Source organism: Phaseolus vulgaris, chromosome 11 (assembly GCF_000499845.2).
Source record: "Phaseolus vulgaris cultivar G19833 chromosome 11, P. vulgaris v2.0, whole genome shotgun sequence".
NCBI classification, from domain to species: Eukaryota; Viridiplantae; Streptophyta; class Magnoliopsida; order Fabales; family Fabaceae; genus Phaseolus; species Phaseolus vulgaris.
Window position 1 is genome coordinate 16,261,223 of NC_023749.2, and position 24,251 is coordinate 16,285,473.

The 24,251-nt window shown below is 48.6% G+C and overlaps 3 protein-coding genes across 3 annotated transcripts; all 3 read right to left on the bottom strand.

Moving 5' to 3' along the window:
* Positions 1 to 9,513: 9,513 nt before the first annotated feature.
* Positions 9,514 to 11,037, bottom strand: LOC137835353 (uncharacterized). Its single transcript, XM_068643829.1, has 2 exons — positions 9,933 to 11,037; positions 9,514 to 9,686 (listed from the first exon to the last, which is right to left on the bottom strand). Exons 1-2 carry the CDS (start codon positions 11,035 to 11,037, stop codon positions 9,514 to 9,516), a joined length of 1,278 nt encoding a protein of 425 aa, XP_068499930.1.
* Positions 11,038 to 11,207: 170 nt separating this feature from the next.
* LOC137835362 (uncharacterized) lies at positions 11,208 to 14,399 on the bottom strand. Its single transcript, XM_068643838.1, has one exon. It carries the CDS (start codon positions 14,397 to 14,399, stop codon positions 11,208 to 11,210), a length of 3,192 nt encoding a protein of 1,063 aa, XP_068499939.1.
* A 6,578-nt stretch (positions 14,400 to 20,977) lies between these two features.
* LOC137835377 (uncharacterized) lies at positions 20,978 to 21,964 on the bottom strand. Its single transcript, XM_068643861.1, has one exon. The coding sequence runs from the start codon at positions 21,962 to 21,964 to the stop codon at positions 20,978 to 20,980; it is 987 nt and encodes a 328-aa protein (XP_068499962.1).
* Between the last annotated feature and the right edge of the window lie 2,287 nt (positions 21,965 to 24,251).

The following is a 24,251-nucleotide window of genomic DNA, read 5'->3' on the forward strand; positions in this document are numbered from 1 at the left end:
TGTCTTCTTTTTTCAATTGAGTCATTCTGTTTATGAACTCTTATCTCTTCCCTTTTTCATCTTCTTAGCAGCTGTTCTGATGGCTCGCACCAAAATCACTCCAAACCCTCCTTCATCTTCTCAAAACCCTCCGCCGAAAACTCGTAGGGTCATCCCTTCTTCTTCTCACAATCCATCAAGGGATCCCAGTATCTCTTCGAGCCAGGCTGAGAGACCCGCACCCTCTCGACCCAACCAACTGCAACCAACCCCACCTCAAACCAGTGCGGCTGTGAGACCTCTTCCTGACTACAAACAACTGTACCCTGGGCCACTTCAGCTTTGCTGGGTGAGACTTCTTCCATCAACACCGACATCGACGTCCTTCGCCTCAAGAAAGGTGATAAAGCTCACCTTTCCTTTAGCAAGGAGCATGATGACAAGGTGACCGTTCATCCTTGTCCCCCTGGGGAGCCCATCTGCACCGACGACCAGGGGAACAATGGCGAACCCTTCTGTTTCATCTATGCTACCATGTTCAAGAAGGTCAAGCTCCGCTTCCCCTTTACTCGCTTCGAGAGGGAGCTCTTGACTTAGCTCGACATAGCCCCCACCCAGATACATCCCAACAGCTGGGCATTTGTCAGGGCGTACCAGATCATTTGCGTGTACTTGGGACACCCAGCCTCCGTGGACGTGTTCCTCTTCTTGTTCGAGGCCAAGAACCCAGGTGATCGTCTATGGATCAGCCTCAACGGGGTTGCTGGGAGGTCCATCCTCTCCATCTTCCAGCAATCCTACAAGGACTGGAAAGGCAAGTTTGTGCGTGTTTGCCGCAACGACCAAGACCCCACCCTCCTCGAGGGATTTCCCTTGTACTGGGTGAACAAGGGAAAGAAGGAGTCCAAAGATAACTTCAGGAGGGCTAGAAGTCCGGAAAAGATGGGGGAGCTTGACAAGGATTTATGCAGCTTCTGGAAAGGAGTTGCCTCCTCTAACATAACCCTAGTCACCTCCTCCATCATCACCTACGAATTCCACGATAGTCAACTGGACTTTCACATAGGTTTGTCTTCCCTTCATCTCCAAGATCCCTTTCCCTGAATTCGCATCTATCTTTTATTAATGTTGCTTGTGTTACTCTAGTCTGCGTGTAGTCTTGACTGGTTAACTCACGCATTAGTTCACACTGCTTATTTTCCTATGCATCATCAACTGCTTGAACCAGGCTGATTTGTGATCATTGATTTCTTTATGCAGATAGGATGTTGGGGAAAGAAAAAATGGCTAGGCTGCGCTCCATCGCCAAACTTCATAATCTGGCGGCGGGCTCCCAAACCATTCCCAACTATGTCGCAAAAGCTACTGCTGCCTAAGGCAAATCTCCACAGATTGGCCCATCCACTGTCGTCGCTCTTCCTGCCCTTGAGTGAAAGAAGTTGCCACCAAAAAGGGCTAAGAGGAAGACCCCCAGGGTGGTGTCGGATGAAGAGGAAGACGAAAGCACCGAAGACGGGCTAGTCTGCAAGAGAAAGAGGACGAATGTAGCTGAGCCACCAGCAGCTGAAGGCACCAGCCCCAACTACGCCGAGAACCACCCAGCGCCTCCACACCCTTCGAGTCTGTTGGGGATGTTCTCCCTTCAAACGCCTCAGCTGCTGGAGCTACACAAGAACAACTTGCGGATACGCAAGCTTCCCCTCAACTTGCAGCGGAGCTACCTTCCTCACCACCACGCCATGAGATTCCCCTCGCCATCCAATCTTGTGAGGGTGGTGGCGAGAATCAACCTTCAACACCTCCTCCAACTCCAGCTCTTCCAGCCCCTCTCCAGGAAGCTTTAAAGTCCTTCACCGCGCACCTAAATGCCATGGTTGTCGAGAACCTTCCTCAAGTCATTGGTGAAGCTCTGACGGATTCCCTGAGCAAGTTCGAAATTGACAACCGCATTCATCAGGAAGAGGCGAGCACCGCGAGAGCTGAAGTTGATAAACTTAAATGTGACATGCTGATGCAAGGGCTAGAGTTCTCGCGAGTGGAAAATGCTCTCAACGATGAGCTTCGATGTTTGCGCAAGGATAAAGCTGAATTGCGCCAGAAAATGCACGCCAAACTTCAAGAAGCTGTTGAGTTAAAGAGTAAGCTCGTTGCTATGAGGGCCAAAATAGCTGAGCTTTGAGGCTGCCCAGGTGCGTGAGGAGAACAGAGGGTTAAAGAAGATGTTCCGGCCGGTTGACCTGGGTCGTCTTTATGTGTGGCTCGTCCTAGCGAACTAGGGCACCTTCGTTTTGCCTCGTCCGTGAGTACCTGAAAAAGAAGAACAAAGGGGCGCCCTCGCGGCTGTTTGCACTCCGACAATCAAGTCAGCTAGCGAGAAACACCAAAGTGACTAGAAACTGTATGATAATCTCAATGACTGGAACTGTGTGGCTAAAACTGTGTAACTGAAAAAGCGTACCTTACTAGGGTTCTTCGTGCCCTTTATATAGGTGAAAACTAGGGTTTACCTTTGCGCTGTTGCTCTTATCTAGGGTTCCTTGGAGAAGGTCCTTGCGCTGCTATTCTTAGGATCTGAGTGTATCTGGCATATGGACTTCCCTTATCTGGAGTGCAATGAATAATCTTGTGGCCGCTTGGGTTCTAACTTGAGCGCCGTATCTCTCGCGCCATCATACTTCGTGGGAGCTTAATTAATCACGTGTCATGCATGCAACCTTCCTTGGAGATCTTTAATGAGCACGTGGGCATTGTCACGTGCCCCTTTGACTTGATCGTTTATTCTGTGCGGAGGGTCCCAAAGTGCCGCCACCCAACTTAGGGTTATTCTATCGTGTGGGCCCTCTTCTCTGCGAAATGCTTCTGTCACGCTGGTTGACTCTTCGGGCGATGTCTTACTTGGGCGACGTCTTGCTTAGGCGATGTCCTTCTCTTGGGCGATGACTCATCTTGGCGATTATGTATAATGCAGAACGCCGCTTCTACATACGGCGACTATGTTGACTTCTTAACCACCTACCTTTCTCTTGTCCACGTCATCACACCCGATGACCTGGTCGGTACACAAGCCCCCCAGTCTTGAGCTGATAACTAGTTTTCAGCGAAAAGACTAAGGCCTCGCCCCTGTCGCCCTCGCGGCGTTTGACGACGTGTCGCTCTCCGACTGGTTGATGTGACCTTTCTGCATCGCCGGCGCGACATACCCTCAAGGACTCTGACGACGCGATATTCTCTGATCCAAAAAGGTGACACTTCAGTCCGCACCTCCATCTCGTGACACGTGGCCCAATAGTAAGGCGCTTGCTTTAACGTCCTTTACTGTTTCAATAGTAACGCTCGAATCTTTGAAAACCCCGTACCTTAACTCACTGACTTGACCTCTTTCGCATCTTTCTTGCGCCATTCATCTTCTTCTCAAGAACCCCTTGTTCCACGTTCTTTCCTTGAAACCTTACTTCTATTCCGCTGCTGGACCTTTCCTCCTTGGCCTTCAGTTTCTTTGCTGACAGTTGCATACTAAAATGTCTACCAACCCTTCTTTCTCCAGAGTGGGTCACAAGGATCTTTACCCCTGGGCTTCGAGTGAACTTCTTGACGAATGCTCTTGCTTGCTCTCCACCAGGGCCCTGAGGGAACACGTGGGGGAAGAGTGTTCCTATGATCGTCGTGCCTTCGCAAAGAGGCATGATGACGACATCGTCGTGCTCCCTTGCACCTTAGGGGAGCCGGTGTGCGGGGATGAGCGATCCAACAATGGAGTCCCCTTTTTCTATTTTTACCAGGTGGTCTTTAAACGCGTCGGCGTGCGCCTCCCTTTTTCTAGGTTCGAGAGAGAGCTGCTGACAGAGATGAACGCTGCCCCAGCCCAACTGTATCCTAACAGTTGGGCCTTCGTTAAGGCCTTTGACATTCTGTTTGGCTTCCTTGGATGTGCACCCTCTGTGGACATCTTTCTTCACTTCTTTGAGGTGAAGAGGCAGAGAAACAACCTTTGGGTGACTCTCAGCAACGTCCCCGGTAGGATTCTTTTGACCCCTTTCCAGCAAACCTTCACAGGGTGGAAAGGCAGGTTCTTCAAGGTGTGCTGTTCCAGCCTGGTGCCCTCTGCTCTGGACGACTTTCCTTTGTATTGGACAAAGGACGCCAGAGCCTTGAAATCTAAGCCCCTTAAGAAGCTGTCTTCAAGGGATCAGGAAGCTTGCAAGATCCTGGCGGGTGTTGGAGGTTTTGACGCGGCTGCTTTAATAAGCTTGGAGTATAATGCCGAGCTTCTGTAAATATATATATGTGCGTGAGGCTTTCCTTATGACCCTCTTTCTGTTTTTGTTGGATTTCTTGTATGATTTTGCTTGGAAGTACTTTGTTTCATGTCTGTCTCTTACTGTACTTTACTCCTTTTTTACGTAGGTTCGAAGATAAACGATCATCAGAGGACACCGCTGACTCAGGCTTTGAGGTTCGGAGACGGGGCTTCTTCGTCGTATTGCTCAAACTCTGGGGGCCACTGATGAGTGATATGTTCTCGCTTCCTGTGCAGACATTAGGATGTGTATAGGATTATATTTTCATCTTGCAACTGTTGTAAACTCCGTCTGTAACCCTAACGCTGGCTTTACGTTGAATGCTGTTCAACTTATTTTTGCATGCTTGCGTTCTTTGCCATGCCGCGCGCGTTACTCCCGATATCCCCTTCGTTATGCTTGGCGTGAATTCCTTAGATAGCATTTGCTTGTTTCCCCATTCCTTAAATACCCTGCTTCTGATTATTTCACTTATGGCTCTGCTCGGACTTTGTTTTTGCGAGGGATGCCCGCTCGTTTGAGCTTTCTTATTTGAACCTTCGGCATTTTCGCCCTGAGCTTATCGGGATAGTCGGCGATGTGCTGCTTGTAGCGATGTCAGACCACCTGGTCTTCCATTTGGCGATGACACTGCCGGCGGTCGCATATGTTGCAGACCACCCCCTGCACGACCGACGACTATGCGCACTTCTCGATCACGTCATTGCCCTTGATGACTCGACTGGTACGCGGGCTGCGATTCTTTTTGCAAGGAGGATAAGTTAAACGCCGGCGATCTACATGGCTTCGCGCGCTAATGCCCACGGTGGTTACTGATTTGACACTTCACCAACCCCCCCATCAACTGACACGTGGACTCATCGATGGTCATTATTTCATGTCGTTTGCGCTCCTCGTAACATTCGAAACTCTAAAACTTCTCGCGCCACTCCACCGTTCCATTATCTTTCTTCTTCGCTTTCAAACTTTCGATACGCTCTGGTGAACGCTTCGACTCCCCAATCACCATTTCCCTGCGCGCTCATTCGATCATCAAAAGGTAACCCTTTTATTACTTTCGCTTGTGCTTACCGCATTTTAATCGGCTTGCATCATCCATTAACTGCTTGGAGCATACGTTGTGGGCTGCTTGTTCTCTGTTTTGCTTTTTCCTGCGTTTTAGGTTTTTCTTTTCTTCTCTGCAACCCCCTTTGTTCATGCTGTTTTCCTTTTCCGTCTTTCAATCGAGTCATTCTGTTTATCAACCCTCCACTTTTCCCTTTTTCATTTTCTTGTCGTCTTCTCTGCAGTTTCTCGATGGCTTGTACGGGGGCCACACCAAACAACCTTGCTCGCTCTCGAAACCCTCCTCCAAAGTTACGCAAACAACCTTCTTCAGGAACCCCCTCCACGTCTCGTAACCCACCCAGGGATCCCGCCGTCCTTTCAAACCGGGCTCAGAGGCCTGCGCCCTCTCAACCTAACCAACTGCAATCAACCCCCCCACAAACTGTTATACACATGGGCTCCTCTAGCCTTGCTGAACGAGACTTCCTCGATCAATACTGAGGTCGATATTCATCGTTTGAGAGATAAGACCCACTTTACTTTTCATAAGGAACATGACGACAAGGTGGCCATTCGTCCTTGTCTTCCTGGGGAACCTGTCTGTACTGACAATGATGGCAACGACGGCCACCCATCCTGCTTCATCTATGCAACCGTATTCAAGAAGGTTAAGCTCAGGTTCCCTTTCACTCACTTTGAGAGGGAGCTCCTGACCGAGCTTGATATTGCCCCTGCTCAGCTGCATCCCAACGGCTGGGCGTTCGTCAGGGCATACCAAATTGTCTGTGCGCACCTAGGCCATCCAGCCTCCGTAGATATGTTCTTATTTCTGTTCGAGGCTAAAAACCCAGGGGATCGCCTGTGGGTAAGCTTCAATGGGATTGCTGGGAGATCCATCCTCTCAATCTTCCAGCAATCTTATAAGGACTGGAAGGGTAAGTTTGTCCGTGTCTGCTGCAATGATCAGGATCCTACGCTTCTTGATGGGTTCCCCTTGTACTGGGTTAACAAGGGAAAGAAGGACTCTAAGGATAATTTTCGGAAAGCTAGGAGTCCAGAGAAGATGGGGGAACTTGACAGAGACCCGTGCAACTTCTGGAAAGAAGTTGCCTCTACCAATACCACCTTGGCCACCCCCTCAATCATCAAGTTTGAATTCTATGAGAGTCAACTAGACTTTTACATAGGTATGCCCTTTTACTCTATATGGATTTCTCTTCCTGTGCCAAGTCCGCTTTACTCTTTATCAAAATTATTTGCATTACACTGTCCTGCGTTTATTCTTGGCTGCTTGATCTCTATATTACCAGTTACCTGAAACTGGATTGATTTGTAAACGCTGATCACTTTATGCAGATACAATTCTGGGAAAAGATCATATGGCTAGGCTACGCTCCTTAGCCAAGCGTCACAATCTCGCAGCGGGTTCTTAGACTGTCCCGAACTCTATTGCAGAAGCTGCCGTTGCTCGGGGCGAGCTCCCTCAAGTGGGCTCACCTTCCCTCTTCGCCCTTCCTGCCCCTGCGAGGAAAAAACTGCCACCAAAGAGGGCCAAGAGGAAGATTCCCACAGTGGTGTCAGATGAAGAGGAGGACGAGAGTACTGAAGATGGGCTTGTCTGTAAAAGGAACAGGGTGACCACCACTGAGCCGCCAGCAATCGAAAGTGCAGGCCCATATTACGCAGAGAATCCCCCCAGCGCCTCCACACCTTTTGAGAGCGCTGGGGATACTCTGCCGTCAAATACCTCAGCTGCTGGAGGCGTTCCGACGCAAGCTGTGGATGTTCAGTCGTCCCCCCAACCTGTAGTGGAGCCAAGCGTATCGCCGCCGCGTCCTGATGCTTCCCTGGTCGTCCACACTTATGAGGGTGGTGGCGAGAACCAACCCTCAACCCCTCTCCCAATCCCTGCTCTTCCAGCCCCTGTCGAGGAGGTCTTGAAAGCCCACGCCGCTTACCTTAGCGCTATAACTACTGAGTGCGTAGAGAAGCGTCTTTACCAGATGATGGGCGAGGCTCTAAGGGACTCCTTGAACCAGTATGAATCCGAAGCCGGTGTTGCGAAGGACCAAGTCCAACAACTTAAGCGTGACATTACGATGCGGGGATTGGAGTTTTCGCGGTTAGAGAACACTCTGAAGGACGAGCTGCATAATGAATGCAAAAATAGCGCTGAGCTACACAAAAAGCTCAACGACAAACTCTTAGAGGTCACTGAACTCGAAAGCAGGCTCGTGCCTTAGCAGGAAAAGATAGCGGACCTGGAGGAGACCCTCAAGGCTAAAAAGGCCTACGTGGATGAGCTCGAAGCCAAGTCAATTGAGAGGGAGGATCTGCTTGGTAAAATCGAAGCCGACAAGGACCAAAGGGCCAAGGAACTGAGCGAGAAAGATAAGGAGCTGAACGAGTCTGCAGCAAAGCTTGCCCAGGCGCTTGAGGAGAACGAAAAGCTGAAGAAACAAATTGAAGAACTCGACCTCAGCGCTGCAAACGTTCTGACTTCCAGGTTTGGCGCGGCCTTGGAGCAGTTCGCTTGTGCTTACCCCGACTTGGACCTCTCTTAGTTCTCGATTTGCCATGAAGTGGTAGACGGCAAAATTGTACCTTCAGATTAACATTTCCATTTGCCGTTTTGTTTTGAAACATCCTGAAAGACTTATATATTCGACCTTGGTTTATGTGTAATGAATCTATTTGTAACGACTTTCTCTTTATTCAAACTGCTTTAATATACGCGCATGATTTCGCCTTTATCTGTCGTGTAATCATCTGATCTGATATAACCGACTAACTCTTGCTTAAAGAAATCAACTCAGCGCCGACTGGTGCTTAGCTCTGTGGGCGTGGGTTATTCTTAGTGTCTGAAATCTTGTTTGCCTGATCCGCTGAATGACATGTGTACTTCCAGGTTACCGCCTAATTCTTTGTTGGCCTGGTTCTGCACCGAGAACTTTCAAACTTGTCTCAATTTACTTAAGCGAAGGGGCCTTGTAATTTGTTCTCGCCTGAACTCACTCGAGGGTGAGGAGGGCTTTCTCTGGTGCCTCTACTTTGCCCAGGGGTTACATCTTTCCTTCCCCTGGATGCACTGAGGACTTGCAATCTGTTCTGTGGCCTCAACATCGCTTGAGGGCGAGGAGGACTTAGCTGACAACTATTAACTGACCTCAGCTTTGCTCGAGGGCGAGGAGGATTTATCTGATAACTATTTAACTGACCTCAGCTTCGCTCGAGGGCGAGGAGGATTTATCTGATAACTATTTAACTGACCTCAGCTTCGCTCGAGGACGAGGAGGGCTTATCTTATCTTTTACCTCCGATCGCTAACTGACGATGAGGGCTTAGAACTTAACTTGTGCCTCCAATCACCGAGTGGCGATGAAGACTTAGAACTTAACTTGTGCCTCCGATCGCCAACTAGCGATGAGGACTTAGAACTTAACTTGTGCCTCCAATCGCCGAGTGGCGATGAGGACTTAGAACTTGATACTAGTGCCTCCGACCGCTGAATGGCGATGAGGACTTGAAAAATTTTAACTTTCAATTTTTGCACTAAACTATGTAGGGGCGACTAGGGCTTTCTTCAAAAACTTAAAAAGATAAGCGTGCACATTTAAATAACTTGGGAACTTTGATAAATTTCGAAACCTTCTTTATTGGGTGGCCTCATTAAAAGACCCTCTTCGGGGAAAAAGAGTGCCCCCTTGAAAATGTTTTAACTGTAATAAAACTTGAGATGGGTGGCGTTCCAAGTGCGGGGAATCGCCCCTCCTTCCAGTGTCTCTAGGCGGTAAGCGCCGTTTCCGAGCGCTTCGGTTATTCTGAATGGTCCCGTCCACTTGGGCGACAGCTTATTCTGCATCTCGTATTGATGGGCCTTCGTCATCACTAGGTCGCCATCTCTGAATCGCCTTGATTTCATCCTGGAGTTGTACTTGCGTTCAACTCTTCTTTTTACTGCTTCGGCCTTTACCCTTGCCTCCTCCCTGACCTCGTCCAGCAAATCCAAATTCATTCTCCTTTCGGCGTTCGAGTCTTCTGTCACGAAGTTCTGGAATCTTGGCGAGTTTTCCTGGATTTCGACTGGGATCATCGCATCGCACCCATACACCAAGCTGAATGGGGTTTCGTGAGTTCCCGATTGTTTGGTGGTATGATATGCCCATATTATGCGGGGGGCTTCCTCAGCCTAAGACCCCTTGGCTTTCTCCAACCTCCTCTTCAGTCCTCTCAGCAAAACCTGATTGACCGACTCTACTTGCCCATTCGTTTGTGGGTGCTCTACGGAAGCAAACACCTGTTGCGTCCCAATGTCCTCGCACAGCTTCTTCAATAGGTGACTTGCAAACTGGGTTCCATTATCTGATACCAAACGCTTGGGTACACCAAAACGACACACAATGTTCTTCCATACGAAACTCTGAATCTTGTGTGCGGTGATCTGGGCTACTGGTTCCGCTTCAATCCATTTTGTGAAGTACTTCATTTGCCTGATCGCCAATGGAAAAGGTCCCAGAATATCGATTCCCCACGTATGAAACGGCCAGGGGCTGTAGATTGACTTTAGCTCTTCTGGGGGCGCTTTGTGCCAATCGGCGTGTTGCTGACATTGTTTGCAACGCTGTGCGTATTCCTTGCAATCTTCCCTCATGGTTGGCCAATAATAGCCCGCGCGGAGAGTTCTCGTTGCCAGGGCTCGACCTCCGATGTGGCTTCCGCAGATTCCCTCGTGGAGTTTAGTCATAATGCTTACGCACTTCTCTCCATGCACACATACTAATAGGGGGTGTGTAAATCCGAACCTGTACAGCTCCCCATCGATCAAGGTGAACTTGCTGGAGCTTTTCTTTATCTTTTTGGCCTCTGTTGGATCTACTGGGAGGACGCCGTCTGCTATGTATCGCTGGTATGGTGTTATCCATGTATCTGGTTGGTAAACGGCGCAAACTCGCGTTGTCTTCGCTTCCTCCACTGGGTGCGCCCTAACTCTCGGCGCTCTCAAGGTTTCCTGAGTTAACGATCGATGACTCCTTGCTATCCCTTCCGTTGACTTGCAAACTTGAAGAACCTGGTGGTATGCTTCGAACACCCGAGGTGTCTTTAGAGTTTCTTGTATAACAGTCCTCTGCCTGCCCCCCTTGCCTGAACTGGCGAGCTTGGCAAGCAAGTCAGCTCGGGCATTCTGCTTCCTTGGTACGTGCACCACTTCGAACAAGGCAAAAGAACTTCTTAGCTCCTGTAAATACTCTAGGTAAGCCGCCATTTGTGGATCCTTGGCCTGGAATTCGCCGGTAACCTGCCCGGTGATCAACAAAGAGTCGCTCTTGGCCATCAGTGCCTTCGCCCCCATTTCCTTTGCCAAAAGGATACCAACAATCAATGCCTCATATTCCGCCTGGTTATTGCTGGCTTTGAAGGCAAACCTCAGGGATTGTTCTATTAACACACCGTTGGGTCCTTCCAAAATGACTCCAGCCCCACTACCTAGCTGGTTGGACGACCCATCAACCGAGAGTACCCATCGATCATCACTTCCGGCATTATGCGTCGTCTCAGCGGACAGCTCGACCACAAAGTCGGCGAAGATTTGCCCTTTAATCGGTCCTCGGGGTTCGTACTTGACGTCAAACTCTGACAACTTCACCGCCCATTTTACCATCCTTCCAGCTACATCCGGTTTCTTTAGAACCTTTTGGATGGGCAAGTCAGTCATCACCCATACTTCGAAGCTCTGGAAGTAATGTCGTAGCCTTCTAGCTGAAAACACGACCGCCAGCGCTGCTTTCTCTAAGGCTTGGTATCTCACTTTCGGACCTTGTAACACCTTACTGACAAAATAGATAGGTTTCTGAACTTGATCTTGTTCTTGTACGAGCACTGCGCTCAACACCCTTTCAGTAACAACGAAGTATAACTTGAGGGGCGTTCCCACTTGGGGTTTGCACAGAACCGGCGGGCTCGCCAAGTACTCCTGAGTTTCACGAAAGCCTCTTCACACTCTCTCGTCCAGACAAACCTGTTGTTTCTTTTCAAACACTGGAAATACGGGTGGCCCCTCTCCCCACTGGCAGATACGAACTGCGACAGGGCGGCCATCCGACCTGTAAGTTGTTGTACCTCCTTGACAGTGGCAGGACTTCTCATTGCTAGGATGGCAGCACACTTATCAGGATTCGCCTCGATTCCTCTTTCGGTAAAGAGGAAACCCAAGAATTTTCCCGCTTCTACGCCAAAAATGCACTTCTCGGGGTTTAGCTTCAGCCTGTACTTGGCTATTGTAGTGAATAGTTCCTCTAGATCGGCAACATGCCGATTCTTTTCCGGGGATGTCACGACCATGTCGTCGACATAAGCTTGTACGTTCCTCCCTAGCATGGGCGCGAGCACTTTATCCATTAGCCTCTGATATGTGGCTCCCGCGTTCTTCAGCCCAAAGGGCATCACCCTGTAACAATAGCACGACCTTTCCGTCATGAAGACAGTTTTTTCCTCGTCCATGGGGTGCATCTTTATCTGGTTGTACCCCGAGAAGGCATCCAGGAAACTTAACAGTTTGCACCCTGCTGCATTGTCTACCAGGGCGTCTATGCTGGGCAAAGGGTAGGAATCCTTTGGACACGCCTTGTTCAAATCTGTGAAATCGACGCACATTCGCCATCTCCCGTTGCTCTTCTTTACCAACACAACATTAGCAAGCCATTCCGGATACTGCACTTCCTTGATGTGGCCTGCGGATAGGAGTTTCTGTGTTTCCTCCCTAATCGCCTTCCTTCTTTCTTCATTGAACTTCCTCCTTCTTTGACGGACTGGCTTGACTTGGGGGTCCATTGCCAACCGATGGGACAAGAGGTCGGGATCAATCCCCGGCATATCTGAGGCGAACCACGCAAACGCATCCAGATGTCTACTTATTACCTTGGCAATCTGATCCTGCGTTTCGTCATCTAGGGTTTTTCCCAGCTTGAATGTCTTTCCACCGATCTCCTTCTCGAGCCACTCCTTGACCGGCTGGGGCCTCCTTTCACTGGCGATGACCGCCCTTGCGATTCCTGTCTCCCTGGTGGTCTCCAGGCAGTCGCCTTCTTCCTCTATCTCTGCGATGCTCGCCACATCTGACATCGCCGCATCCCCCTCAACGATTACTTGAAGTGTTGTGCCTACTCGCCGGTCCTCCTGGCTGGGACCTGCACCAGGGGGTGGCGTTGTGCTTACATGGCACCCTGATCGCCTATTTCTAAGGCTGTTTTCATAGCACTTCTTTGCCTCCTTTTGATCAGAGCGGATGGTGATGACCACCCCTTCCATCGAAGGTAGTTTGACCTTCATATGCCTAGTGGAGGGCACAACTCCTATTCTATTGAGCGTTGGCCTTCCTAACAGGACGTTGTATGTTGAGGGGGCATTCACGACCAGGTACCTGATCTTCTCTGTTCGCGACACCGCCCCATCTGTGAATGTCATTCTTAACTCAATGTACCCCCTGACCTCCACTTGGTCACCAGCAAAGCCGTATAGGCAGCCCCCATACGGCCTCAGATGGTCTGGGGGCAACTGTAACTTTTCAAAAGTTGGCCAAAACATCACATCTGTCGAGCTCCCTTGATCGACGAGTGCTCGATGAACCATCCTTCCCGCCGTGACGAGTGAGATCACGATGGGATCGTTGTCGTGGGGCACAACGTCCTTGAGGTCTTCTTTGGTGAACGTGATGTCCACATCGGGCGAATGATCCTCAAAAGCCTCCACTGACATTATGGACCTAGCACACTTCTTGCGTTGTGATGTCGTACATCCACCGCCCGAGAACCCACCAACTATGGTGTGGACCTCGCCGTGGATGGGCACCTCGTGCTGCTGTCCCTCGCCGCTTGCCGGTTGCGGAACTGACGATTGTCCTGTCTGCTTCTCCACCAAGTAGTCCTTCAGGAAGCCATTCTTCACGAGTTCGTCCAATTGGTGACCCAACGCTAAACAATTGTTAATATTATGCCCAAATGCTTCGTGGAACTCGCACCACAATTCCTTGTGGGGTCCCAGCATCTTGTCAGACTTCGCCGGTGGCCTTAACCTATCGGCTATGTTGGGCACCGCGATCAGATCTTTGAGTTCCATCACGAAGTTGTGTCTCGGTGGCCTGTTCCCTTCTCTTCTTTCCTCTGCTCGACCCCTAGGCTGGGTCCTCCTTGGCTCGTAGGCGCGCTTCCTGTCTAAGTGTTTTCTCTCCGTGGCGGCTTGGTGAACCCTAACATGTTGTGTACGTATCTGTGCCTTGGGCCGCGCGGGTGCAGTGGTTGGGCACTTCTCGTATGCCTCACCTTCTGAGGCAATGTGCTCTACCGCTCGTCGTCTTATTTTAGGGAAAGTTTTTGGGCGACTGCAGTTGAGCGTTTTACTAAAAGATCCGGGACGTACCCCCTTCCTGAATGCATACACGATCATGGGTTCTTTCGTGGTGCCTACTTTCACCACTTGTGCCCCAAAACGGCTTATGTACTCTTTTAGGGTTTCGCCTTGGAACTGCTTGACGTCGAAAAGATCATATGAGACTGGGGCAGGAGTTCTGTTGGCTAGATACTGCTCTCTGAATAGTTGTGAAAGTTGGGCGAAGGACGTGACGTGGCCCTCTGGGAGGCTGATGAACCAATCCATAGCCATCCCCGTCAAGGTGCTCATGAAAAGCTTGCACCTCACGGCGTCTGAACTGCCTACCAGCAACATCTGTGTGTGGAACACCGTGAGGTGTGCCTCGGGATCCTCTACCCCTGTGAAGGTCGCTTTGGGTCCCGTGAACGTGTTGGGAATCGCTGTCTCCAGAATTGCCTGTGAAAACGGTGTTGTGAATTCCCTGGGTGGGGATGCAGCCTCAGGCTCGTCTCTGCCACGCCATCCACGGCGTAATTCCTCATTGGCGTGGTGGAGCTCGTCGTTTCTTGCTTGAGAGGCTGCCAGATCCGCCTGCATGCGCTCCTGCTCCACCTTTGAGGCTGCCACTGCGTCCTGCAGCCTTTGCACCATACCCATGAGATGTTGCAGGGTCATCTCTTCACTCCTGGCGCGTGCTGGTCGGGTGGTCATGGCTCTCTGGAGATCCTCTCGATTTATCTGGGTTTTGAAAACTGGAATTGAGAACTTGTGTGGTGGAACCGATGTTTATATCGGCCCCACGGTGGGCGCCAGATGTTTCGGCCGGTTGACCTGAGTCGTCTTTATGCCTGGCTCGTCCTAGCGAACTAGGGCACCTTCGTTCTGCCTCGTCCGTGAGTACCTGAAAAAGAAGAACAAAGGGGCGCCCTCGCGGCCGTTTGCACTCTGACGATCAAGTCTTCTAGCGAGAAACACCAAAGTGACTAGAAACTGTATGATAATCTCAATGACTGGAACTGTGTGGCTAAAACTGTTAAACTGAAAAAGCGTACCTTACTAGGGTTCTTCGTGCCCTTTATATAGGTGAAAACTAGGGTTTACCTTTGCGCTGCTGCTCTTATCTAGGGTTCCTTGGAGAAGGTCCTTGCGCCGCTATTCCTAGGATCTGAGCGTATCTGGCACATGGACTTCCCTTATCTAGAGTGCAATGAATAACCTTGTGGCCGCTTGGGTTCTAACTTGAGCGCCGTATCTCTCGCGCCATCATACTTCGTGGGTGCCTAATTAATCACGTGTCATGCATGCAGCCTTCCTTGGAGATCTTTAATGAGCACGTGGGCATTGTCACGTGCCCCTTTGACTTGATCGTTTATTCTGTGCGGAGGGTCCCACAGTGCCGCCACCCAACTTAGGGTTATTCTATCGTGTGGGCCCTCTTCTCTGCGAAATGCTTCTGTCACGCAGGTTGACTCTTCAGGCAATGTCTTACTTGGGCGACGTCTCGCTTGGGCGACGTCTTGCTTAGGCGATGTCCTTCTCTTGGGCGATGACTCATCTTGGCGGTGACACATCTCGGCGATAACCGATTATGTATACTGCAGAACGCCGCTTCTACATACGGCGACTATGTTGACTTCTTGACCACCTACCTTTCTCTTGTCCACGTCATCACACCCGATGACCTGGTCGGTACAGAAGAAGATCGACGAGCTTGAACTTGAGGCTGCCCAGGTTCTTACCTCAGGCTTTGGGGCTTCTTTGGAGCAGTTTGCTTGTGAATTCCCTGATCTTGACCTCTATAAGTTCTCCGTGTACAATAAAGTGGTGGATGGCAAGATCATGCCTTCAACTTAACTGCTCCCATTTGCCACTTCAATTTTATCATCTTGAAAACTCTCGTATTTAACTTTGATTTATCTGTAATAGCTTTCATTTCGTTCAAACTGCTTTCATATATATATATATATATATGGCTCTAACTTTATCTGTTGTGCGATCATCTGATGTAACTGGCTAGTTTTTACTCAACCCAATTACTTAGCACAAACTGATGCTTAATTCTCTGGAAATCAACTTAACCTGAACAAACTGTTATTCTATAGCAATAACATTTGACACGAAATCACTTACTGGGCAGTAGGCGTAGGTCAATCTTAGTATCTGAAATATCGCTTGCCTGATCCGCCAAGTGACATGTGTATTTCTATGTCATCGCTTAAAACTTCGCTGATCTAGTTCTTGCCGTGTAATCTTCTTACTATATCAATCTCAAAGCCATAGTCTTTTGGCGATGTCATTTTCCTTTTAACTGAAAAGTGCTCTCTGCAGAGCTACCTTATAACTTTTTATGACTTCATCTTTGCTCAACTGGGAGGAGAGCTGCCTTTCGGATGTCCCTCTACCTTCCATGAGTCTTTAACTTGAGATAACTTGATCATTGTCCCCTCATCTGGGGTAGAGTCGCCTTTCGGATCCTTCCCTACCTCCCTGAGATTTAGAACAATGAACTGGATGGTGAGGTGTCTTCTGCGAACCTTCCCCAGCCATCCTTTAACTTCTTCCACCATTCACACCGTACTTGAACTCGTTCAAGACGAGAAGGATTTTATCTATCTTCACAACGCCCGCAAGCGTGGAAGTTTTAACTGGTCTTACTAGGTCAATATTGATGTTTCACTTAAGGGAAAAGGCGTTTTCCATCAACCTTCCTTCCCCATACTTAAGATCATTAACACCCCTGACCTTTTAGTTTTATCTTGCCTGAACTCACTCGAGGGTGAGAAGGACTTTTCCTGGTGCCTTAACTTGCCCAGGGGTTACATCTCCTCCTCCCCTGGATGCACTGAGGACTTTCAACTTGCCTCAATTTGCTTACGACAAAAGGTCTTGCAATCTATTCTGGCCTGCGCCCGCTCGAGGCGAGGAGGTCCTTTTAATCTCTTCTCGCCTACACTCGCTTACGACGAGGAGGTCTTTTTACCTTGTTCTGATGCCTCCGATCGCACGAGGGCGACGAGGACTTAAAACTTTACACTGGTGCCTCCGATTGCAGATGGCGATGAGGACTTAAAAACTTTATACTTTAAAACTTTGTACTGAATGCACGCGATCTGAGTTTATCGTTGCCTTAAATCACGCAAGGGCGACAAGGTCTCTTTTCCGAAAACTTAAAAACGATAAGCATGCAAACTTAATGAACTTGGAAACTTTGATAAACTTCGAAATCTTCTTTGTTGGGTGGCCTAGTTAAAAACCCTCCTCAGGGAAAAAAGAGGCCCCCTTCAAAAATTGTTTTAACTGAAACTGCTTTAAACTATTCAAGTTAACCGCTACTTACAATGCTTTAACTGTAATAAAACTTGAGATGAGTGGCATTCCAAGTACGAGGAACCGCCCCTCCTTCCAGCGTCTCCAAGCGGTAGGTGCCGTTTCCGAGTGCTTCGGTTATTCTAAACGGTCCTGTCCACTTGGGCGACAATTTGTTCTCCATCTCATACTGGTGGGCCTTCCTCATCACCAGGTCGCCATCTCTGAATTGCCTTGGTTTTATTCTAGAGTTGTACTTGCGTTCCACTCTTCTCTTCACTGCTTCAGCCTTCACCCGTGCTTCCTCCTTGACTTCATCCAGCAAATCCAAATTCATTCTCCTTTCTTCATTCGAGTCTTCCGCCACAAAGTTTTGGAATCTCGGCGAGCTTTCCTGGATTTCAACTGGAATCATTGCATCACACCCGTACACCAAACTAAACGGGGTTTCATGGGTTCCTGATTGCTCAGTGGTATGATATGCCCACACTATACGGGGGACTTCTTCAGCCCAAGACCCCTTGGCCTTCTCCAACCTCCTCTTCAAGCCTCTCTCTCAACAAAACCCGATTGGCTGACTCCACTTGCCCATTCGTTTGTGGGTGCTCCACAGAAGCGAACACCTGCTGTATTCCAACATCCCGACACAGCTTCTTCAACAGGTGACTTGCAAATTGAGTCCCATTATCTGATACCAAACGCTTAGGCACACCAAACCGACACACTATATTCTTCCACACGAAACTCTGAATCTTGTGCGCGGTGATCTGGGCTACTGGTTCTGCTTCAATCCACTTCGTGAAGTACTCGATCGCCACAACCAAGTACTTCATTTGCCTGATCGCCAATGGAAATGGTCCCAGAATATCAATTCCCCACGTATGGAATGGCCAGGGGCTGTAAATTGACTTTAGCTCTTCTGGAGGCGCCTTGTGCCAATTGGCGTGCTGCCGGCATTGCTTGCAACACTGGGCATATTTCTTGCAATCTTCCTTCATTGTGGGCCAATAATAACCTACACGGAGAGTTCTTATTGCCAAAGCTCGACCTCCGATGTGGCTCCCACAAATCCCCTCATGGAGCTCAGCCATAATTCTCATGCACTTCTCTCTACTAAAAGAGGATGTGTAAACCCAAACCTGTACAACTCGCCATCGACGAGGGTGAACCTACTGGAGTTCTTCTTTATCTTTCTAGCTTCTGTCGGGTCCATTGGGAGCACGCGATCCGCCATGTAGCGCTGGTATGGCGTTATCCATGTATCTGACTCATGGATAGCACAAACTTGCATCATCTTTACCTCTCCCACTAGATGTGCTCTAACTCTCGGCGTCCTCAAAGTCTCATGAGTCAAGGATCTATGACTCCTCGCCATCCCTTCCATCGACTTGCAAATTTAAAGGACCTGGTGATCTGCCACAAATGCTCGAGGTATCTTCAAAGTTTCTTGTATGTTGGTCCTCTGCCTGCCCTCTTTCCCGAACTGGCGAGCTTGGCTAGCAATTCAGCTCGGGCATTCTGCTCCCTTGGCACGTGCACCACTTCAAACAAAACAAAAGACCTTTTTAACTCTTGCACATACTCCAGGTAAGCCGCCATTTGCGGATCTTTGGCCTGAAACTCACCAGTTACCTGCCCAGTGACCAACAACGAATCACTCTTGGCCACCAGCACCTTCAACAAAATTCCGGCGATCAAAGCCTCATACTCCGCTTGATTATTGCTGGCTTTCAAGGCAAACCTCAGAGATTGTTCTATCAACAAACCGTTGGGCCCCTCCAAAATAACTCCAGCTCTGCTACCCTGCTGGTTAGACGACCATCCACTGAGAGCACCCAACGAAAGTCATCCCCCACACTCTGCGCTGTTTCAGAAGAGAGCTCGACCACAAAGTCAACGAAGATTTGCCCTTTGATCGGTCCTCGGGGCTCATACTTAATATCGAATTCTGACAACTCCACCGCCCATTTTACCATCCTTCCAGCTACATCTGGTTTCTTCAAAACCTTATGGATGGGTAAATCAGTCATTACTAACACTGTAAAACTCTGGAAGTAATGACGCAACCTTCTCGCCGAAAACACAACCGCCAGCGCTGCTTTCTCTAAAGCCTGATATCTCACTTCTGGGCCCTGCAACACCTTACTAACAAAATAAATAGGTTTCTGGACTTGATCTTGATCCTGGACGAGTACCGCACTTATCGCCTTCTCAGTTATGGCAAAATACAACCTGAGGGGCGTTCCCATTTGAGGTTTACACAGAACCGGCAGGCTCGCCAAATACTCTTTGAGTTTCACAAAAGCTTTTTCACACTCCCTCGTCCAGACAAACCTATTATTCCTCTTCAGACATTGGAAGTACGGGTGGCCTTTCTCTCCACTGGCAGATACGAATCGAGACAGGGCGGCCATCCGGCCTATGAGTTGTTGCACCTCCTTTACGGTGGCAGGACTCCTCATCGCCAATATGGTGGCACACTTGTCGGGATTTGCCTCGATTCCCCTCTCAGTCAAGAGAAATCCTATAAACTTCCCTGCCTCCACGCCGAAAATGCACTTCTCGGGATTCAATTTCAGCTTGTACTTGGCTATTGTAACGAACAACTCTTCCAGATCAGTAACGTGCCTGCTCTTTTCCAGAGATGTCACGATCATATCGTCAACATATGCTTGCACATTCCTCCCAAGCATAGGCGCAAGCACCTTATCCATTAGCCTGTGGTACGTGGCTCCCGCATTCTTCAGCCGAAAAGGCATCACCTTGTAGCAATAGCACGACCTTTCCGTCATGAAAGCAGTCTTTTCCTCATCCATCAGATGCATCTTCATCTGGTTATATCCCGAGAAGGCGTCCAAGAAATTGAGGATCCATCGCTAGGCGGTGACACAAGAAATCAGGGTCAATTCCCGGCATGTCTGAAGCAGACCATGCAAACGCGTCCAAATGTCTATCTATCACCTTGGCGATCTGGTCTTGTGTCTCATCGTCTAAAGTCTTCCCCAGCTTAAACGTTTTGCCGCCAATCTTCTTCTCAAGCCAATCCTCGACCGGCTGAGGCCTCTTCTCACTGGCGATCACCGCTCTCGCGATTCTCGACTCCCTGGCGACTTCCGGGCAGTCCTTCTCTTCCTTAACCCGAGCGACGTTCTCGCACCTCGCCTCAACATCTGCCATCACCACATCCCTTTCAGTGGCCACCTCAAATGCTGTGTTCCCCACTCGCCGATTTTCCTGTTCAGGCTCCACACCAGGGGGCGGCGTTGTGGTTACATGGCACACCGATCTCTTATTCTTGAGGCTGTTTTCATAGCACTTCCTTGCCTCTTTTTGATCAGAGCGGATGGCGATAACCACCCCCTCTACTGAAGGTAACTTGACCTTCATGTGCCTTGTTGAAGGCACAACTCCTATTATGTTTAGTGTTGGCCTTCCCAACAGGATATTATACGCCGAAGGAGCGTTCACAACAGGGTACCTGATCCTCTCTGTGCGCGAGGCTACCCCATCTGTGAACGTCGTTCTTAACTCAATGTACCCCCTGACCTCCACTTGATCACCATCAAAACCGTATAAGCAGCCCCCATATGGCCTCAGCTGGTCAGGGGATAACTGTAACTTTTCGAAATTCGACCAAAACATAACATCCGCCGAGCTTCCTTGATCGACCAACACCCGATGAACCATCCTCCCCGCCGTAGCAAGCGAGATTACAATGGGATCATTGTCATGAGGCACAACATCCCTAAGATCTTCTTTGGTGAACGTGATGTTCACATCGGGCGAGTGATCCTCAAAAGCTTCTACTGACATCACGGACCTCGCATATTTCTTCCGCTGTGATGCGGTACACCCACCACCCGAGAATCCACCAGCTATAGTGTGGACCTTGCCGTGAATGGGTATTTCATGCTGCTGTCCCTCACTGCTTGCCGGTTGTGAACCTGACGATTGCCCCGTTTGCTTCTCCAGCATGTAGTCGTTCAAGAACCCACACTTGACCAACTCGGCGAGTTTGTATCCCAAAGCCAAGCACGAATTGATGGAGTGGCCAAAGCTCTTGTGGAACTCACACCACGCGTCCGGTTTAGGTCAGCCAATCCCATCACAAACTCGTACCTCGGCGGGCGATTAGACTCTCTAGGCCGCCCCGGCCCCTTCCCCTTGCTCTTCTTTGGATCGTAAGGATGATGCATCCTTTGATCCTTCTTCCTTGCCGCCGCCTCCATCACCCTCTGTGGCTGAATCCTCGTCTGAGCGTGTGGCTTAGCTGGAGCCACATTTCCTCTCTTCTCGGAAACTTCGCTCTCAGCGGCAATGTGAGCCACGACACGTCGCCGGATTTCAGCGAACGTGGCGGGGTGGCTCTTGATCAACGATTCACTAAACGGTCCAGGCAACACGCCTTTTTTGAAGGCATGCACAAACATATCTTTATCCTTACCTGGCAAGCGAACAATCTGAGCCCCGAATCTGTTCAAAAAATTCTTCAGAGACTGCCCTTGATACTGCCTCACATCGAACAGATCGTAAGACACCAACGGCGGTGCCTTATTTACTATGTACTGCTTGACGAACATCTTGGAGAACTGCTGGAAGGTGGTAATGTGGCCGGTAGGCAGACTGACGAACCACTCCAGCGCTATTCCACTGAGAGTACTCATGAACACCTTGCAGTAGACTGCATCTGAACCGCCCGAGAGCATCATCTGCGTGTGAAACGCCGTGAGATGAGCCTTAGGATCCTCCACCCCGGTGAAAGATGCTTTCACTGCTACCGCATTTGCAGGGACCACCGTGTCCATGATCTCCTGAGAAAACGGCATTGGAAAATTACGCGGTGGGGACGGGGGTGTAGATTTGTCCCCAGTCGCATGCTCCTTCTGTCCCTGAAGGGCTTTACGTAACTCTTTATTGACTCTGTTAAGCTCTTCATTTCTAGCCTGTGAGGCCACTAGTGCCTCGTGCATTCTCTCTTGTTCAGAACGTCATGCAGCCATGTTCTCCTGCAACGTCCTCATCATTTCCATCATCTGCGCCATAGATACAGCGTCCTCTTCGGTTGACGGCGCGATTGAACTGGATCGCGTTGCCCTCATCCTTTCTCAACAAACTTCAAGAAATCACACCAAAATCGTAATCACAAACACTCCGAATCAGAACAAGATTGCAAACTCTTCGAACAAACTGCAAAGAGACGATTGATCCAACAATCAATCCATAGAAACCTCAACAACTCAGAGAAACTCCACTTTACTGATTAGAACCCCAAGCAAACGATGAAACTCCGTAAAACCGACTGCGACAGCAAGCAGTCGAACAGAAATCAGCAAAACTTCAACAAACTCGAACTGTGGTTGGGAATCACCTTTTACACGGCCCCACGGTGGGCGCCAGATGATCCTGCTGGTTGACTAAGCGCAAGAATGATGCCTCGTCACGATCTTCCCTCACCAGCTTTAACACCACGTGCGCTTTAAGTCCACGCTACAGATTGTCTCTCTGAGAACCTGAAAACACAGTATGGCGCCTCTGCGGCCAGTGGCGCTCCGACACTCAAGTCAGTAACAGGAACACCCAAAAACTGAGAGAAAACTAAGTGTTGTAGAACCGTGCTCAAGTGTTCTCAACAAAAATAATGAGTCATCATGAACGTACCTCAGCAAATTCTGTGAAGTTTACCTTTTATACCTAGGTATTTTCTCTCTCCAGACGGTTACAGTTTGGACACGTGGCTCGCATCCAACTCTACACGTGTCATCATCTGGGCTGGGGTAATTTGAGCGTCATTTGTATGCAACATCCAACCCTACACGTGTCGTCATCTGTGCTGGGGTAATTTGAGCGTCATTGCTATGCAGCATCCAACCCTACACGTGTCATCATCTGGGCTAGAGTGACTTAAGCATCATTTCTATGTAGCATCCTGTTATGCGGCCAAATCTCTTATTCAAGGTGTAACCTAGCACGTAACGCGCTCTGGAACGCCACCCGACAAAGCGAGTATCGGATGCAACAAAGTACATCATCTCTATGATATCGCTTGTCGCAGGTGCCACCTTCCTCCCCACCACGCCATGCATGTTCTAGCTGAGGGAACCTTGCCATCGACGAATGTCCACTCTGGGAATCCCATCATCGATGAGCAAGTTGTGTCCTCCAACTCACTTAACCTCCATGCTTCATGCTGACGTAACGATCATCTTTACTGAACCTACACGCCTGAACCTCCAACAGCTTCAACCAAGTTTACTAGGAAATCGGGCGATGTGCCTCTTCTGGCGATTCCTGACCACCTGATCTTCCATCATTTAACACGGCGATGATACACAAACCTGGCGACAACCGACTATGTACACTGTAGAACGCCACTTCCACAAACGGCGACTATGCTCACTTCTGGACCATTCATCTTTCTCTTGTCCACGTGTCCCGCTAAGCACGTCCCACGTAGTCACTTACTATCCACGTCATCACACCCGATAACCTGATCGGTACACAATGTAACAATATATGTCTCTCTATATATCTATCTATTTATCATTCTGTATATATTATAACTAATATTAAATTGGAATGACCACATTATTTCATTGGTCAATGTAACAACCTCAAGAGAAATGATCACATTGACTATTTTAAATGAAATTGGAACTGAATTAAGAATTTTAAAAATCATGAAACTGCATTAAGAAAATAAAAAATATAAGAACAAAAATAATCGATTTAATTAAAATTCGAACTGAATTAAGAATTTTAAAAATCACGAAACTACATTAAAGACATAAACAATATAAGAACAAAAAAAATCTATTTAATAACAAATGTTAAATTTAATTATATATTTTATCATAAAATATTTAAAAAAATTTAGAGGAATAAATCATTATATTTTTAAAATGTGGATATTAGAAAATTATCATTTAAATATTTCTTATCGAAATATAAAGATATACAATGAAGATTTTTTCTTATTTTTTTAGTCATACATATTACAGTAAATGAAGATGAATATTCCTTGTCTGATGTGATGCTTTAATGTAGCGTACGTAATCGCACGTAATCGTAATGAAGAAAGAGAGGTTTTGATGAACCCTAATTGTAGAGAAAAATAAATATAAAAGAAACTTTTATTCACTTTGTATATTAGAGAGTAAAATACATGGTGTATATATAAGAAAAAGATTAAGACCTAGCTGAAACAGAAAAAGGAAAGTTGGGTTAAACAAACAAAGCCCAATAATTTAAAATAGAAAA

What these genes read in the sequence shown, in the direction of transcription:
- LOC137835377 (XM_068643861.1), bottom strand. Translation starts at nt 21,964, where the DNA reads ATGCACGAGGCACTAGTGGCCTCACAGGCTAGAAATGAAGAGCTTAAC.
- LOC137835362 (XM_068643838.1), bottom strand. Translation starts at nt 14,399, where the DNA reads ATGACCACCCGACCAGCACGCGCCAGGAGTGAAGAGATGACCCTGCAA.
- LOC137835353 (XM_068643829.1), bottom strand. Translation starts at nt 11,037, where the DNA reads ATGACTGACTTGCCCATCCAAAAGGTTCTAAAGAAACCGGATGTAGCT. An exon ending in CGCACAGCGTTGCAAACAAT is followed by an intron (nt 9,687 to 9,932) that starts GTCAGCAACACG and finishes GTTTGGTATCAG; the next exon opens with ATAATGGAACCCAGTTTGCA.